Source organism: Mauremys reevesii, linkage group 2 (assembly GCF_016161935.1).
Source record: "Mauremys reevesii isolate NIE-2019 linkage group 2, ASM1616193v1, whole genome shotgun sequence".
In the NCBI taxonomy this organism is placed as follows: domain Eukaryota; kingdom Metazoa; phylum Chordata; order Testudines; family Geoemydidae; genus Mauremys; species Mauremys reevesii.
The window spans coordinates 91,473,751-91,486,870 of record NC_052624.1 but is presented as its reverse complement, the minus strand read 5'-3'; the positions used below and the strand labels follow the sequence as shown (position 1 = coordinate 91,486,870).

Below are 13,120 nucleotides of genomic sequence, written 5' to 3'. Positions count from 1 at the left end.
AAAGTGACAGTGAGGATTCTGATGATGATATGGATTTGCCTAAAGCGGGTGACATGAAATTGCTTGTGGCGGTAACGGAAATGCTCAGCACCGTGGAATGCCGCTTTTGGGCTCGTGAGACAAGCAGTGAGTGGTGGGATCACATTGTCATGGAAGTCTGGGATGACGAGCAGTGGCTGCAGAACTTTCGTATGAGAAAAGCCACTTTCATGGGACTGTGTGCTGAGCTCGCCCCCACCCTGCAGCGCAAGGATACAAGATTGAGAGCTGCCCTGACGGTGGAAAAGCGGGTGGCTATTGCAATCTGGAAGCTGGCAACTCCAGACAGCTACCGGTCGGTCGGGAACCAGTTTGGAGTGGGAAAGTCGACCGTTCGAATCGTGTTGATGCAAGTTTGCAGGGCCATTAATCGCATCCTGCTAAGGAGAACCGTGACTGTGGGAAACGTGCAGGACATTATGGATGGCTTTGCAGAAATGGGTTTCCCTAACTGTGGAGGGGCAATAGATGGGACGCATATTCCTATTCTGGCACCACCCCACCTAGCCTACGAGTACATTAATCGCAAGGGGTATTTCTCTATGGTTCTCCAGGCGCTTGTGGATCACCGTGGGCGTTTCATTGATATTTACACAGGCTGGCCTGGAAAAGTGCATGATGCACGCATCTTTCGGAACAGTGGCCTGTTCAGGAAGATGCAGGAAGGTACATTTTTCCCAGACCGAAAGATCACAGTAGGGGACGTTGAAATGCCCATTGTGATCCTTGGGGACCCCGCTTACCCATTAATGCCTTGGCTCATGAAACCCTATACAGGGAAGCTGGACAGGAGCCAGGACCGTTTCAACTACAGGCTGAGCCGATGCCGAATGACTGTGGAGTGTGCTTTTGGCCGTTTAAAGGGGCGCTGGCGGGCGCTTTATGGGAAGCTAGACTTGGGGGAAAGCAGCATCCCTGCGGTTATATCCGCGTGCTGTACCCTCCATAATATTTGTGAAGGGAAGGGTGAAACATTCAGCCAGGCATGGAACAACAAGGTGCAAGTCCTGGAGGCTGAATTTGCACAGTCAGACAGCAGGGCTACTAGAGACGCCCACCACAAGGCAACAAGGATTAGGGATGCCTTGAGGGAGGAATTTGAGGCTGAAAGCCAACAGTAATGTTTTTTTGCCTTGACCAGGAGTGACGTGCACTGGTTACAGTGCTTTTAAGTGCCTGTGTTTTCCTTGATGTTTGTTACCTGTGTTTTCATTGGGGTTTGTTATCTTTCACTTTATGCAGTAATAAAAACTGTTTCATAATCAAAGAAATCATTTATTTAAAAAAAAGGAAGTACACGGGCAGGGGGGTTGGTTGTTGAACTGTACATTCATAGTTTTGCATATGTACTGCCAGGAGTGCTGTGCACCTCAGGATTGTACTGTTGCATGGTGATGGGGGTTGAGTGCAGAGGGTAAGGGTCGTAGTTCTCTGGGCTCATAGGTGACCGTACAGGTGTCGGGGGCAGCTGGTGATGGTGTAGGTAAGAACCTGGATGCTGGGGAACGGGACTTGGAGCTGACATTGGTGCATAGGGGAAAGAGGTTTGGGAGGGTGGGAGTTTTGCACGGTAGTGCTCTGCCTGCATTGCTACTAGTGACTGCATACAGTCTGTTTGGCGCGCCATGAGGTTTATAAGCTGCCTCGTGGTTTTCTTCAGCGTCAACGCCTTTCTCCTGCTTTCTGTTTCCCTCCAGTGCTGCATCTTTTCTCTCCATTTCTGCGCATTTTTATTCTCTGCTGCACACTGGTTCATAACTGCCTTGACCAAATCTTCTTTGCTTCTGTTAGGTTTCCTTCTCAGGTTTTGAAGCTTTCTTTCAGTCACTGATAAGACCGGCCCAGGACTACTCAAGGTCACTATAAAAATACAGCAAATGATACATTTTAAGAGAGCTTGCATTGTGTATAATCTGAAGTCTCACACAAGCATTCCTCAGACATTTCAGCAACTGCTAGAGAATTCACAGCCTCCCAGAAATGGTAATGGTAATTAACCCTGGGGTTCCTGCCTGCCGTGGTATGCTTGGGCAGGGGGCTTCAAGCTTCATGGCTACACTGCCTGTTTTTGGGCTTTGTTAAACGCAGCACTGCCATGTCCCTCAGGAATTAACCCTGGGGTTCCTGCCTGCCGCGGTCTGCCCGAGCAGGGGGCTCCTTGCTTCATGGCTAGACTGCCTGTTTTGGGGCTTTGTTAAAGGCAGCACTGCCATGTCCCTCAGGAATTAACCCTGGGGTTCCTGCCTGCCGTGGTCTGCTCGAGCAGGGGGCTTCAAGCTTCATGGCTAGACTGCCTGTTTTTGGGCTTTGTTAAAGGCAGCACTGCCATGTCCCTCAGGAATTAACCCTGGGGTTCCTGCCTGCCGCGGTCTGCTCGAGCAGGGGGCTTCAAGCTTCATGGCTAGACTGCCTGTTTTGGGGCTTTGTTAAACGCAGCACTGCCATGTCCCTCAGGAATTAACCCTGGGGTTCCTGCCTGCTGCGGTATGCAGTTGGGGAAACCAGCACTGAAACACTCCCTCCATTTCCCACAGGAGTTAATACTTGAAGATATCTCCCTTCTGCGGGTTACCAAAGAAGCAAGGGAGGGTCTCCTACAACAATGCAGATTCTGCCCTGGCCCTTATGCAGCGTGCCTCTGTGCAAGCATGGTTCCCGCACCCCTCCTGGAACAGTGGCGCGGACGCGTTAGCCTGAATGGGACAGGGACCACAATGGTTCTCCCTTTAAACTTGGTCACGCGAATTGCCTATGCTCTTGCAGAAACTTTTGAAGAGATTACAGAGGCAGATTACTGCGACGTGATAGACCACATCAATGGGATATTCCATGTCTAGACATGCAGGCATGCAGCCATACCATCCCCCCTCCTCTCCCAAAACCTTTGCATTGCAATAAAAGCTGCTTACCTGGGACCTGCTCCTGTGATTCTTCTGCACCAAGTTCCAGGGGCTGCGACTGGCTAGCTTCCTCCTGGCTTGAGAAGAGCTCCTGACTGCATGCCTCCTCCGGGGTGTCTTCCCCCACCACAGTAGCCTCACTGTCTCCCTCCCCCTCCCCCTCCCCCTCCTCTACCGGCTCTGAACTGTCCATCGTGGTCCTTGGATTTACAGAGGGGTCACCCCCATAAATCGCATCCAGCTCCTTGTAAAACCGGCAGGTCGTGGGGGCACTGCCGGATCTGCGGTTCCCCTCACGTGCTTTGCAATAGGCACTCCGGAGCTCCTTTACTTTTACCCTGCACTGCAGCGCGTCACGCTCATGGCCCCTTTCCAGCATGGCTCTCGATACCTGGGCAAAGGTATCATAATTCTTATGGCTAGAGCGCAGCTGTGCCTGCACAGATTCCTCCCCCCAAACACTGATGAGGTCCATCAGCTCGCCATTGCTCCATGCTGGGGCTCGTTTGCCACGTGGAGGCATGGTCACCTGTAAAGATTCACTGATTGCATTCCATACCTGGCTGAGCAAACAGGAAGGGGATTTTTAAAATTCCCGGGGCATTTAAAGGGCGGGTCACCTGAGGCCAGGGAAGTAGAGTCTGACCTGATGAGCAGAGTGGCTGAACAGGCATTCTGGGATACATCCTTATACCCTGGAGGCCAATCACAGCGCTGGTGTGTGGCCACACTTGATGACCAGCGCTGCAGAACCAGCGCTGGAATCCTTATTCCCCATGCCGAGTGAGGTGTACGGCCAGCGCTGCAGCCAGGGAGTTGCAGCGCTGGAAGTGCCTTGCAGGTGTGGCCACTTACTAATTGCAGCACTGGTGGAGGCTTTCCTGCGCTGCAAATCGCCAGTGTAGCCATACCCTCAAAGTGTAGCCTACTGAACTTTTATCTAAGGCAAACGCAAATCTGTATTGCCTTGAAATTGCTCATCAGTCACTTCCTCTACTCAAGTGACCTCTCCCTTTTTCTGAGATCAGAATTCATTTTCTTTTCTTTCTAGTAGGCTCAGCATAATTTAGTGAGAATGTTACTATTGCAAGTTTATCTTGTTGCTTCAGTAGTTTGGTCTTGTAAGTTGCTTTTTACACTCTAAGCTTCTCCATGCAGACATGTTATTGAGCAATGATTGGAGATCCTCCATGTTCATTCAATTGCAGATTAAATGGTCTTTGTCTCTTTTCTCTGCAGATGGAGAGGCCTAAGTACTGGTACAATCTTAACTATCCATTACCAGGGCAGAAAATAAAACTGTATGAATTGACTGTCATGTTTCTGGCATAACCCTTAGTAGTGCTTATATTCACTGGTGTCAACAGAGACCTGATGCAGCTCTGGAACGGATTCTTTATTTTTCATCAGGAAAACCAGTCTTTGACCAGGATTCTGACAAGGGAAAGTTTGAGGTAGAGAAGCAGCTCTCCAACTTGATCTGTGTCCTGATGGTAAAGAAAATAAGCAAGAGTGATGCGGCTACCTATTACTGTGCCGCTTGGGATCACACAGTGTTAGAAAAGCATTCACATGCTGTACTTTGTATTCTCAGCAACAGCCTTTCTAATGCAAGAAACCACAGATACCTCCTAATCCTGCTCCTCATGATGAAACCAGATGCAAAAACACCTTAAAGCTTTCTGCAACAAGAGATAAAAGCAACAGAGCTGTTGCTCGCACATGTTTTGCAAACATGTAAGATCCCTCCTGTCTCTGCCAAACAACAAGACCAAGTAGTTGCACAGGGCAGCTAAATAGTCAGGGCAGCAAAATGTTCAGTTGGTCTGTAGGGGTGACCAAGGTTTGATACGGGTGCACATTTACCAGTTTGCATAAGGGAGCTGACATGACAATTGAATTAGGTCAAGATTGGACATTCCTTGAAACAGGAAACACAGGAAAGTCAGTCCAGGGTGTTCAATCCAATATGCAGATCTAATGAAAAGTCTTCTGGTTACTGACAGTATAGATACTCCTGGTCCATAAACTCATTTTAATACTGCCTATATATTCCTATATAATCTTTGTGCACTTTAGTTATTCAAGTGCACTGGAAACTAGACTGCTAATGTAAAGTATGTTGCAACAATGGTAGAGTAAATAGCTTGAACCTTTTTCCTGTTTCTAATTAGCATTTTACCTGGGAAGAGTGTGTTAGTCCAGCAGATGCCTGTTCATAAGACCACAAAATTCAGTTCTAAAGAACCGTTTCATATTTAGTCTGCGATACCAGTTTGTTAGATGAGATGTAATATAAAAGTTACACTCTCCTGGAGCAGATATTTCTATCTAGCCATACATGTGAATGCAGCTTACGAGCAAATAGATGATCAAAGTCCCTGCCCAACAGAGCTGATAACTCCTCTCAATTTAGGGTACTAGAGAAATGTGGATTAATCCGTGGATGGATAATGAAGGAAGGAAAACAAGGACTGAATGGATGTGACATAATTAGGTTTTGAAGGCCCACTGGAAAAGTGCATTTTGACAGAAATTTGAAGGAGGGGAAGATGGTGAAAGCATGACAGACTAGATCAGGGTATAATGATATAAATGTAAACCAATAGTGCTATAGTGTGGAATGTTAAAAGAAATTGTCATATGTTTTAACGAACTGGAGTTGTGGAGGGGGGTGTGTGTGTGTGTGCGCGCGCACGCACGCGCACATGCACACTACCCTCTAGTGGATAGTTTCAGATTTCCTTCAAATATGTGACATAGGCCCTATCCAGCTAAACAAATTCCTTTGTGGGGGATCATGCTATTTTATTCTGTGTTTAATAGAGAAAGAATTGTCTGTTCAAAAAAATGGCTCTTGAAATATACAGAACATCACCTTCTTGGTGGCCCTTTGATCACTAAAGGAGAGCTGAACAGAGTTCTTCTCTAGTTCAAGTAGAGTTCTCTGCAGTGGATTAGTCCTCACTGCAAAACAATAAAAACGAATATTGAAAACAAAAAGAAAGAAGTTGCTTGTAAATATCTCCTTTTTCAGAGCTGCGATGAAACTAAATGTCCATGAACAGAGCCATCCTATTTCAGGATGACACTAGGACATTAGCATACAGATGTATTAGCACTGTTATGAGTAGTGAGATGGAAAATGGCCAAGTATCACAATTAAGTAGGAGAAAACTAAAGAATTTAAGACTCAAAAATACACTACAGCTCAATTCTGCCAGATGCTCACCCCCATAACTGCCTGACACTACAGTCTCCCAATCCAGACATCATTCGTCTGCTGAAACAGGAAACAAGTGAAAGTAAAACAGGAGCATTGGACCCAGTGTGCAGGTGAAATAATCTACCTGCTTATAACTCCCTAGTAACTGGGGCTCATCCTGCATAGCATCCTCCTCAGGTACAGAGCCTCATGTTAGTGTCTAGAGAGATTCCAGCTGTGGATCTCAGTGGGCACTGGGTCAAGCCCTAAGCGTCTTTCCATTGACTTCAATGGGCTTTGGATCAGATAACAAGTCACCTAGTGCTACGGCAAACCAGCCCGGCCACTTTACATTTTGATATTACTCCAATGGAAACAGGAGTGTGTTTATTTTGGTTGTTTTTCTGTTGTTTAGTTAGCCCTGAACCACAAAGAGCTTATTGTTCACTTTATAAAAACCGCAGAGTTCTGTTCTGAAGGACCAGCCGATCTTTAGTCTCTGAAGCCAATTCAGCAGAAAACACATGTGACAGCAGGTTGCACTCTGCTTGAACTGGTATTATGCTGTATAATTTCAATCCTAGCATGAATGTTCAGGGTACGTCACAGAATAAAACTCCCTGCCCCAATGATTTGATAGTCTAAGCTGGGTTACTAGAGCAATAAGGATAAATGGGGTCAGGTTGTTCAGAACTCAAGGGGAAAAGCGTGAGATTGCAGATGATACTTGAAAGAAGGGCAGAAGTGGAAGTATAGCATATTGAATGATGCTAGAAAGACACAAGAAAACTAATGGAGCTACAATATAGAAAAGACATCATAGATTGGATTAACTCACAAGGAAACAAAGAAGGGAATAAGAAAAATTGAGGTCACTCAAATTAATTCAACAAAAATGTCAGTGTAGAGTTGGCCCTCTTTCAGAGGTAGGACAAAATTGACTGCAAATATACAGTTGCAGATCCATCCTATCTCAGTAGAGGGCACTAGCACACAGATATAAAACCACTGTACATCACTCTATTTAATAAAAGATGGTTAGTATCACACTGATATTCCACTACTTCACATCTGGGGAACTCAGCGAGAGCAGGATCCTGGGACGTGCTTAATATCTTCAGAAGGGTTCTGAGTGCTGTACTGGCAACAGCATCCCTCAGGGCAGCACCTCCCATGTTCCACAGGTAAAGAAAATAACCCCCAAGAAAATTAGTCTTCATTGTGCCATCACCATGGCTCTGCCTGTCCCTTCATCTTTGTATTAGTTACAGTCCTAGCTAGGAACCCCAGTCCCAGATCTGGTCCACACTGCACAGGGCACTGTACAAACAAGCAACAAAGTTGGCATCCCTGCCCACAAACATCTTGGTGCTTTCTTCTGCCACTTGTGTGGGGAATCCTCCGTCCCCACCCCCAAACTTCCAAACCACTAGCCTCTTCTCATAGACTCATAGACTCTAAGATCAGAAGGGACCATTATGATCATCTAGTATGACCTCCTGCACAACGCAGGCCACAGAATCCTACCCATCCACTTCTATAACAAACCCCTAACCTATGTCTGAGTTATTGAAGTCTTCAAATTGTGGTTTGAAGACCTCAAGCTGCAGAGGATCCTCCAGCAAGTGACCCATGCCCTACGCTGCAGAGGAAGGCGAAAAACCTCCAGGGCCTCTGCCAATCTGCCCTGGAGGAAAATTCCTTCCCGACCCCAAATATGGCGATCAGTTAAACCCTGAGCATGTGGGCAAGACTCACCCACCAGCACCCAGGAAAGAATTCTCTGCAGTAACTCAGATCCCATCCCATCACAGACCACTGGGCATACTTACCTGCTGATAATCAAAGATCAATCCCTTCCATAAACTTATCAAGCTTAGTCTTAAAGCCAGATATGTCTTTTGCCCCCACTACTCCCCTTGGAAGGCTGTTCCAGAACTTCACTCCTCTAATGGTTAGAAACCTTCGTCTGATTTCAAGTCTAAACTTCCTAGTGTCCAGTTTATACCCATTTCTTCTTGTGTCCACATTGGTACTAAGCTTAAATAATTCCTCTCCCTCCCTGATATTAAACCCTCTGATATATTTTTAAAGAGCAATCATATCCCCTTTCAACCTTCTTTTGGTTAGGCTAAACAAGCCAAGCTCTTCAAGTCTCCTTTCATAAGACAGGTTTTCCATTCCTCGGATCATCCTAGTAGACCGTCTCTGAACCTGTTCCAGTTTGAATTCATCCTTCTTAAACATGGGAGACCAGAACTGCACACACTATTCCAGATGAGGTCTCACCAGTACCTTATATAATGGTACAAACACCTCCTTGTCTTTGCTGGAAATACCTCGCCTGATGCATCCTAAAACTGCATTAGATTTTTTAACGGCCATATCACATTGGCGGCTCATAGTCATCCTGTGATCAACCAATACTCCGAGGTCCTTCTCCTCCTCTGTTACTTCTAACTGATGCGTCCCCAATTTATAACTAAAATTCTTATTATTAATCTCTAAATGCATGACCTTGCACTTTTCCCTATTAAATTTCATCCTATTACTCCAGTTTACAAGGTCATCCAGATCTTCTTGTATGATATCCCGGTCCTTCTCTGTGTTAGCAATACCTCCCAGCTTTGTGTCATCCGCAACTTTATTAGCACATTCCCGCTTTTTGTGCCAAGGTCAGTAATAAAAAGGTTAAATAAGATTGGTCCCAAAACTGATCCCTGAGGAACTCCACTAGTAACCTCCTTCAGCCTGACAGTTCACCCTTCAGTACGACCCGTTGTAGTCTCCTCTTTAACCAGTTCCTTATCCACCTTTCAATTTTAATATTGATCCCCATCTTTTCCAATTTAACTAATAATTCTCCATGTGGAACCGTGTCAAATGCCTTACTGAAATCGAGGTAAATTAGATCCACTGCATTTCCTTTGTCTAAATAATCACTCCTGCTGCGACTCCCACAAGAAATCTGCTGGCAAATAATGACTCTGGTTGGGGAGGGCGGAGGACATGGTATGTTTAAACATTAAGTACCAAAAATTCTCTGCTGCTGCAAATACCCTTTTGGACTGAAGATCTTTGGGACAGTCGCTCTGTATAGCACCTCACACAATGGGGACACCATCTGGACAGAGGCCTCTTAGAACCACTGTAATATAAATAATTAGGAGAACAGTCCTTCATTACCCAGACTACCATGATGCACTCTACACTGGTCTAAAGAAAGTGAAAGAATTCTCTTCATGCCAGATAATGCTCTTTGATAAAAGTAACTTTGGATGAGATTCAGCCATAATTCTACCTTATCTTAATTAGCATATGCAGCCAGCAAAACCTCATCCCGTGTTAACTAAGTGAGTCACTTCCGATCCCCAAATGCACTTCTCTGTCCATTCCAACAGTCACATTTCTCATAGATGCAGGTCCAAGCAAAACCTATAAAATGTTGCTGCTCCATGTCATTACTCTGGCTTTGGTTTTGTCTTGTAAGTTTTTTTTTTTACCCTTTTCTACACAGTTGTACATTACTGAGTCACAACTCACCATGCTCCAGATTCATGTTAATTTCATGTTTTCTTTTCTTGTTCTCCTTCTAGATGGATGTGCAGAAATACATCTGATACAAGCTCAGTTGTCGATTACCAGGGCAGAAACTAAAACTGCACGTATAGTCTGTAAGGCTTCTGGCATTCAGAACTTTAGGAATGCTTATATACACTGGTATCGACACAGACCTGGTGAAGCTCCGGAGCGGATTCTGTACATCTCTTCTGGACAACCTGTCTTTGACAAAGACGCAGATAAGAAAAAGTTTAATTGTGATAAACAGGCTAACCAGTCCATCTCTACCCTAACAGTAAATGAAATAGCTCCTAATGATGGAGCTACCTATTATTGTGCCTATTGGGATCTCACAGTGTTAGAAAGCCATAGACAGCTTGTACAAAAACCTCACTCTGAATACTAACCCATATCCTATCAAATTTATGAACCTACAACTACCTGCCTGATTTTACCATCAGCTGTAGAAACCCCTCACTAGCTTACCATAAAAGGTTTTTTGTTTTGTTTTAATAAATAAATAGATGCAGGTCCAAGCAAAACTTGTACAATGTTACTACTTTAGGTCATTATTCTGGCTTTGGTTTTGTCTTATAACTTTCTTTTTTTTTCCACTCTTTTTCTACAGAGTTGTACATTACTGAGTCACAACTCAACATGTTCCAGATTCATGTTAATTTTTGGTTTTCTTTTCTTGTTCTCTTTCTAGATGGATGTGTACACCTGAAACAAGCTCAGTTGTGCGTTACCAGGGCAGAAAATAAGACTGCACATATAGACTTAAAAAAACTCAGCAATACGATTAATAAAAATCTTTATTGTGAAGTAGTTAAGGCCACCACACACATAACATACCTGATTCAAAGCCAGGAAAACCAAGTACCATGACCACAGCTCCTGTAATACCACTGGTAGGGGGTGGAGGTAAGTGTAGTGTTCAGTGATCACTCAGTGTTAAGGGGCTTGCAGAAGATCTGCTTTTCTCTGTGTCAGATTCCAACTGGCTATTCACAGCAACAAATGCTTCAATGCCGCACCCAGACTCTGTATGGGAATCTCAGCCCTTACAGGCACAGTCCCCTGTACCACACAGGGAATACTGCTGAAGGCTTTAATTCTAGGGAAAGAATCATCATTAACATAGAAACAGGCAGTGATTGGTCTTCAATGGGAAGGCAGCAAAGCCCTTAAGATTAAGCATGGGCTTAATGCAGATGCTTTCCGGAATAAAGGCTTAAATAAGAAAGTTGATAGGTGCAGTAGACCCCAACATGAACCCTTCATTGTCCATCCTCTTAAGAAACAATGAATATGGCCCTAAGTTCACTGGAGCATTTGCTTCATACTGGACTTAGTGCTGAAACTCATGCTGGCTCACTTTTGTCTTAATGACTATCAGTCAAATTAACCTCACATGGAACTGACATACCTACAACCAACAGAACTGTTCTCAGCTGCTACTTAAGTGAGTCACTTCCTCTCCCCAAAGGCACTCGGCCCTCCATCCACGATCCTAACTTGCAGCCTTCTGTTACTGACATTCAGGCTCAACTGAAGCTAGTGAGAATGTTACTGGTGCAGGTGCTTATTGTGGCTTCAATTTGGTCATGTAAGTTGGTTTTCATTCTAGTTTTTTACAAATATGCAGATTACTGAGCAACAACCAGAGAGCCTCCAAATTCATACTTATGGTATTTTTTTCTTCCTTTCTTTGTAGATGGAGCTGCACAAGTACAACTGACACAAGATCAGTTATCCATCACAAGGAAACCAACTAAAACAGTAAGAATTGACTGTAAAGTTTCTGGCATCAATATTAGTGATGCTTATATACACTGGTATCGACAGAGACCTGGAGAAGCTCCGGAATGGATACTCTACTTTAAGACACAAACTGATAAATCAAATTTTGACAAAGAGAAGTTTAGCGTTGACAAAACAACTCAAAAATCCACCTGTACCCTAACAGTAGACAAACTAACCTACAATGACACGGCTACTTATTACTGTGCCTACTGGGATCGCACAGTTTTAGAAAGCCATAGAGAAACTGTACAAAAACCTCACTCTGTATTCTGAGCCACAAACTTTCAAAAAGTGTAAAAAAACCCAAAAAACCGCACCGCCCCCCCCCCCGCCAGTTACCTTCTTAATCATCTGAAAGCACGAGTAGATATTCATTTTCTCTGAGCTAGATATAAGACCATCACATACAACTGTTGTTTTTAAGTATGGCAGGTATAGATTTAAAAGGAGGTAATAAAAGCTAACTTTTATAGGTACAGCATAGCATGTCATTAAGTATAAGTAGGATGCAGTCATAGTAGAAGTCAGATATCCAGTTCTCCTTCATTTCTGGTTAATAATCTTTAGAAAGTCATTCCTATCAGATCCCTCCTTGATCCCTCTATATGCTTATACCATTTTTTGGGCTTTATACAGGGGTCGGGACACGCAGACCAGGGGGCTGTTAGCAATATTGGTTTTAACACTATTACAGGCAGGGACAATCTTTGGAGGATGTTACTCTGCTGAAAATCCCTGATTGGAAAAGAAAGCAAGTTTTCCAGGCCTATGATAGAAGGCTATTTATCTAGACAATGACATTTTTTCCCCCTGCTGACTGAACAGCAAATCAATGAATGGAGAGGACTAGTAAGCTACCGGAGTGGTCATAAGTGCTGGAACTAGGGATGCTGCTGCAACCCCTGGCTTGAAGCGGTTTCCATTATATGCAGGCTTTACAGTTTGGTTCAATGACTCTCAGCACCCTGACTGTATACAAATTGTTCCAGCACCCCCGGGGGTAATTGCTGGAAGTTTGCCCTGGGAATATCCTTAACCGTCTTGATGCTTAAGAATTTTTTATAGAGGAGAAAAATCACTAACCAGGAATGGGGAAAAAATTCAGACAAACATTTTCAGGATTCTGAAAAAACAATGGAACTGCCTCAACACAGTTACCTTCTTAATCATCTGAAACCACCCCCAACCCCACAGACATTGTGCCATACATGAACAACACCAAGATGCCATTGTTACCAGGAGACATTTTCACATGGTACAGCCACTGGGATATATTATAATGCAGTCTTCCTGCTATAGCGCTGTAATACTAGTATTGAAATAACTGTACTACAGTCTGACAGCTATAGAAAGAAGAATACGTGGAAATATGTACTCAAGCTTGCTAAACCTGTAGTCTCAGATTGGATTCCCTTCCACCATCAATGCAACAGTTGCTAGAACAAATCAATAGCTGCACATTTAGATTCCCCTCCACCTGCCCCCCACTTGGATCACATATGGTGGGGAGGTTGGAAGAAGGGGGACCAGGGGATTGGTATGGCTGCCACATGCAGCTGAAGCTAAGGTCACCCTATAGCACATAAAAATCTTCCATATCAATAGTTCT

At 44.4% G+C, this 13,120-nt stretch overlaps 1 long non-coding RNA gene and 1 gene segment (V, D, J or C); both read left to right on the top strand.

Moving 5' to 3' along the window:
• Positions 1–9,538: 9,538 nt before the first annotated feature.
• Positions 9,539–9,804, top strand: LOC120397931. Its single transcript, XR_005594090.1, has 2 exons — positions 9,539–9,629; positions 9,741–9,804. It is a non-coding gene; the product is annotated as an uncharacterized LOC120397931 (long non-coding RNA).
• Positions 9,805–11,140: 1,336 nt separating this feature from the next.
• Positions 11,141–11,784, top strand: LOC120397265. The segment is given in 2 exon segments: positions 11,141–11,314; positions 11,423–11,784. Coding segments are annotated over 2 exon segments (405 nt in total).
• Positions 11,785–13,120: the final 1,336 nt, after the last annotated feature.